We start from the raw sequence: 4,483 nt of genomic DNA, 5'->3' as shown, positions 1-4,483 counted from the left end.
AGCTGCAGCTCCTGTTTAAGGCTCATGAATATCACTGCTCTTACGGAGTAGTCTCCAGCTTGAATCCCAAACGGAGCTGTCCATGGTGCCCTTCTTTGCCTTGCCCCATTTAGCTTTGCCCTATTTCACTTCTGTTTGTCCCTTGTGCTGCTGAGGTTGTCGCTCAAAACAAAACATTGGTTGGCACACTTTGGGAGACAGGATGCCACGCTCCAAATTAGTGTTCCGCAGCTACTGTGACATGGATGTAGGCATGAGTCACTCTTTGATCCAGTTATTGAGTTGTAGGTGAATTTGGTATGAGTGTTTACTTTTTTAAAAGCTACCAGGAAGTCTCAGACAAGCCCAATTATGCACACCGTTTGACAGCAGCCTAACTCTGAAATTCTGAAATTCCCTCAACAAAAGACAGGAAAAGCTAGAAGGGCTTAGTAACCGCACACAACTTTTTGTCTGTTGTTTCTCTCCACTTATCTCTTTCTCCTTAGGAAACATCTGTACTGGCTTTTTTCTCTCCATATGGAGCTAATGGCAACCCAGGTGTGCATATATGCCTGTGAGTGTAAGAGAGAGAGAGAGATTCATTGGTAAAAGGGTTTGAGAGGAAACACCCAGAATGACACTACTTCATATCTGAAGCAGCTACATAGAGCTGCTAATTAGTTTTCTTTAAAAGGAACAACAAAAAACAAAACCCGCCCATGGGAAATAACAATGATACATTCCCCATGTCACACCAGCGAGAAGTAGGTCACAACGCTTTTTTTAAAAAGCACATAAATCAAGCCACTCCTTATAGCAAATAAAAGTGAAATGTAAACCTGGGTAATGTTAGCGCCCTTGGAAGTGCCTTCCAGGGTACCTATGAATGAAGTCTAGAAACCATGATTCTCACAGTGGATCCACATCTGTACATACATAAGCCACTCTTCCGTCACAGTCTGCCAAATGTGTGAACAGGACACCACTGAAAAGTATTGAGTGATGCCATGTGTCATGGAAGCTCTGGGTCGTGTTCAACTAAATAAATGCATGAGTGGAATTACTTCAGTTTGTACAATGAGACTTTCTCTCCCTCACTTCCCACTACACAATCCCCACTGCACACGCCCCTGTTGTGCTTTGACCTGCAATAGCTGTTGTGTACCTGCTAGTCATCACTTGAAATAGTGGTGACGTTGTGTGAACTCACCCTTGGACTCCTTCTGCTTAGTCCCACCCACCACTGAAAATCCACAGCGCTACCTAAGGATGAGCAATTCAAATGATAAATTGCTTGTTCTCCTAACTGCCAGAAGAGGGTGCTTGTGACCTGTGTGCTCATCAACTAGATGCACAACTGCCAGGCCTCCCTCTCTGCCTGCCTAGGCAAAAGCAAGGGCAGGTTTTGAAGAAGGAGGGGGGGAGGCCTGGGAGGAAATAAGACCACCTGACAAAACTACCCTTGAAATGTAAGGAAGTCCATTTGCTAAGGAGTAGCAATGAAATATTTTTATTAATCTTAGTGTGACAACAATATCAAAAGTAGAAAACAGGACAGAAGGTACAAAAATAAAATGAAACCAAAATTAACATATTCCATCAAGCGATTGAAATCTGATGCTAGATGATGGGGGTCAGCAACAACAGAGCAATAACAGGTGAAGAACAGCTATTGCTAATGACTGGAGCAGGAGACCTAAGTTAATTCTACTCCATCTCAGCTGGGAGAGTCTGTCTCACCTGTAGTGTGCCCAGAATTAAATGCAATAGGAGCACATGGTGTGCAAGACGAGAATCCTTCTGTGTTAGCAACGTGCTAACAGCTTGGATTTGCCTGGCGGAACAAGGATTGCCATGATGTTGGAACCACCCAAGATGCCCTTGGCTTATCACAAAGGCTACGCCTTATTAAATTACCATGAGTGTTGAAGTAAGAGGTGGAATGACATTGAATTGGTTCAGTGAGCCCTTCCAAACAAGCACACCACAGCCCATATCCCCTTGGATGCAATACTGGCACCAGAGGCGGTTACAATGTTGAGTTTGGGTGTGAGCTCAGATCCCTGCTTAGCTGTGAAGCTCATTGGTTGGTCTTAAGAAATATTGTCACCTCTCAGTCTACCCTGACCTCACAGGGAAACTTTAATACAACTCTGAGCTCCTTGGAGGTGCTCCTTGAATATGCATGTAACAATTAAATAAACACACTGATTATCCTCAGCAGGATATTTAGATCCCATCTCTAGTCTAGGTGACCTTCCTTGCTCCTCTGAGCCACACTTTAGCAATACCATCATACATGACAAGGGAGAGATTGTACAAATACCATTTCCTGTAGTTCTGTTTCCTTTGTGGATCTCCCATCGACCCGAATCCTGCAATTCTTTGCGGGTGTGCCAAAGGGATAACTTTTTTCCATAATGTGGTTCCCAAAAGGAGATGCAGGGGAGGGGTGCAGAGTAGGGTTCATTCTAGTAGTAGTAGCCAGGGGAGAACAGCCCCCAACAGAGCAACAGTGGAGACCAGGAGGATTGCCAAGACAATGGGTGACTGGAAGCAGCCCATTATTAGGGACCTCTGAGACGCCACTGACCCTGCAGCTTCCACATCGTGGTTTAGAGCGGTGACACCAATGTTCTCTTCGATCAGCGGCATCCCACACTGAGTGATAATGAAGACGTGACACTGTCGCTCCAAGCCACCAGGGTGCACCACCGAGTTCATGCTAGAGCAGCCACACACATTCTGGTGGCTGTCGTAGCCACGCAGGGACATCAGGAAATGGCCAGGCACCACTAAAGTGTTTGCTGACCCCAAGGACAGCAACGAAGGTGAGAGAGGCAGCTCCAAAGGTGGAGGGTTCGGGGAGATCTTGGAAGGCAAGCAGGCTCTCTTCCTGCAGAGGAAGGTCACAAAGCGACAGACGGGGCAGGTGAGGCAGTTCTGTAGCCGGCCCTCATCCCGAGATGCCAAAAGGCACTTGACCAGACAGTCGTGGCAAAAAGTGTGCCCACAGCTCAGCACCCGGCGCGACACTTTCGGAGACTGAAATGACTCATAACAGACGGGGCACTCCGCCGAAGGGGCAGCAGCAGGAATCTCCTTACTGGTTTTGGTCACAGACATCCTTGTCCACTTGCTCACATGCAGCCACCAGCTGAATGAAAAGCAGGACACAAATACTTTTAAGAACTCCAGAAGAAGATGAGGTGAGAAGGGGAAGAAAGTGTGGGTTGTATATACACGTGGAGATGGCCCCTTTCAGTCCCTCTGCAGATACATAAATTAGCCCACATAGATTTAGACTGGTGGCAGAATTAATAACTTCAGTATTGAAACACCAAGGAACAAGCCCCCAAAGGATAATAAAAATAATAATTAATAGTGGGGTGGTTGTTGTTGTTTTAAGCACTTTTTGAACAGCCTTTCAAACATTTTCCCACAAGCAAGGGGACTAGAAATTAGCTTTAAAGAGAGATTGTAGAGATTCTTGCCATTTAGGCTGGGGAAAAGAAACTTTAAAATTGCAAAAGCTAGATGTGAATACGCTGCAACCCATCCTATCCCACATTCAAGGCTAAGGTTAAGTAATCCAAGAACATAAGAGCACAATGCAGCTAGAAACAGAAGCAAAACAAAAAATGTCAACCCTTCTCCTAATTACTTTTTGTTTGTTTGTAAACATTTCTGTGCCATCAACACACTGGTAAGAAAAAATGTCTTGGTGGCAAGCGGAATAAAATCAACAATAAAACTACATTCATAATACCACAAACAAAACCGCATGGATATGCTACACAGATACATACAGGTCAAAAGATCTGCAGAGGTGTCCCGTCCATGGAGATCATTTGAAGCACACCATCTTTCCCGTAGATCCCGGAGTTTTCCCACCAGCATCCTGCCCCTTGCCTCCCAAGCACCATACCTCCCTTCCTCAAAACCAGCAAGGAGCTACCTCTCCAGGCATTTGGTGTTGGTGCCTCCGACCTTCCCAAGCTCACGATGAACAAGCCCTAGCTACAGAACAATGGGTGTTTGCTGGGTGGTTCGCTCTGTATCCATGCCTTTGCCTTGCGTCAGATCTTTAAGCAGGCAGGTAGGCAGGAGGGCGGTTCCCTGAGGAGTGAATGTGGAGGAACTCGTTTGTGAATCGGAGGTTTCTCTTTCCCGATTTGGGACCTGGGGAGGAGTCACCACAACTCAGCGTCTGAATCATGGCACCTCAAAGACGCCATGAGAACCTCTTTCTGTGCCAGGCTGTGACACGCATGGACATCATGTGGTCTTCCTAGTAAATGAGATACTGAAACTGAGAAGCAGATCTGTTGGGCTTGTTAAACTTTTCACCTTGCCTGTAATTTACTTGAGAGAGATAGTCAGGAGGATCTGCCATTATGATGTACAAAAAGGAGAAATACCAAACTGTCCTCAAAGAACCTCAAAGGCAATTATATTGCAAGAGCGCCCACAGGGGTTGTTGTTGTCGTCATTGTTTATT

General features: G+C 45.8%; 1 protein-coding gene across 2 annotated transcripts; it reads right to left on the bottom strand.

Annotated features, from left to right (window-relative positions):
• Nucleotides 1-353: 353 nt before the first annotated feature.
• RNF222 (ring finger protein 222) lies at nucleotides 354-4,104 on the bottom strand. Of its 2 annotated transcripts, XR_014165751.1 has the most exons (3): nucleotides 3,792-4,104; nucleotides 2,309-3,139; nucleotides 354-554 (listed from the first exon to the last, which is right to left on the bottom strand). XR_014165751.1 is itself a non-coding variant. In XM_081900921.1 (2 exons), exon 2 carries the CDS (start codon nucleotides 3,106-3,108, stop codon nucleotides 2,449-2,451), a length of 660 nt encoding a protein of 219 aa, XP_081757047.1. In that variant the 5' UTR covers nucleotides 3,109-3,139; nucleotides 3,792-4,104; the 3' UTR covers nucleotides 869-2,448. The 2 variants fall into 2 exon arrangements, 1 of the variants encoding a protein (XP_081757047.1); XM_081900921.1 differs by lacking the exon at nucleotides 354-554 and having other exon boundaries at nucleotides 869-3,139.
• Nucleotides 4,105-4,483: the final 379 nt, after the last annotated feature.

The sequence above is a fragment of the Podarcis melisellensis genome, assembly GCF_964234715.1.
Source record: "Podarcis melisellensis genome assembly, chromosome: 2".
In the NCBI taxonomy this organism is placed as follows: domain Eukaryota; kingdom Metazoa; phylum Chordata; class Lepidosauria; order Squamata; family Lacertidae; genus Podarcis; species Podarcis melisellensis.
This window is presented reverse-complemented; position numbering and strand designations above follow the sequence as displayed.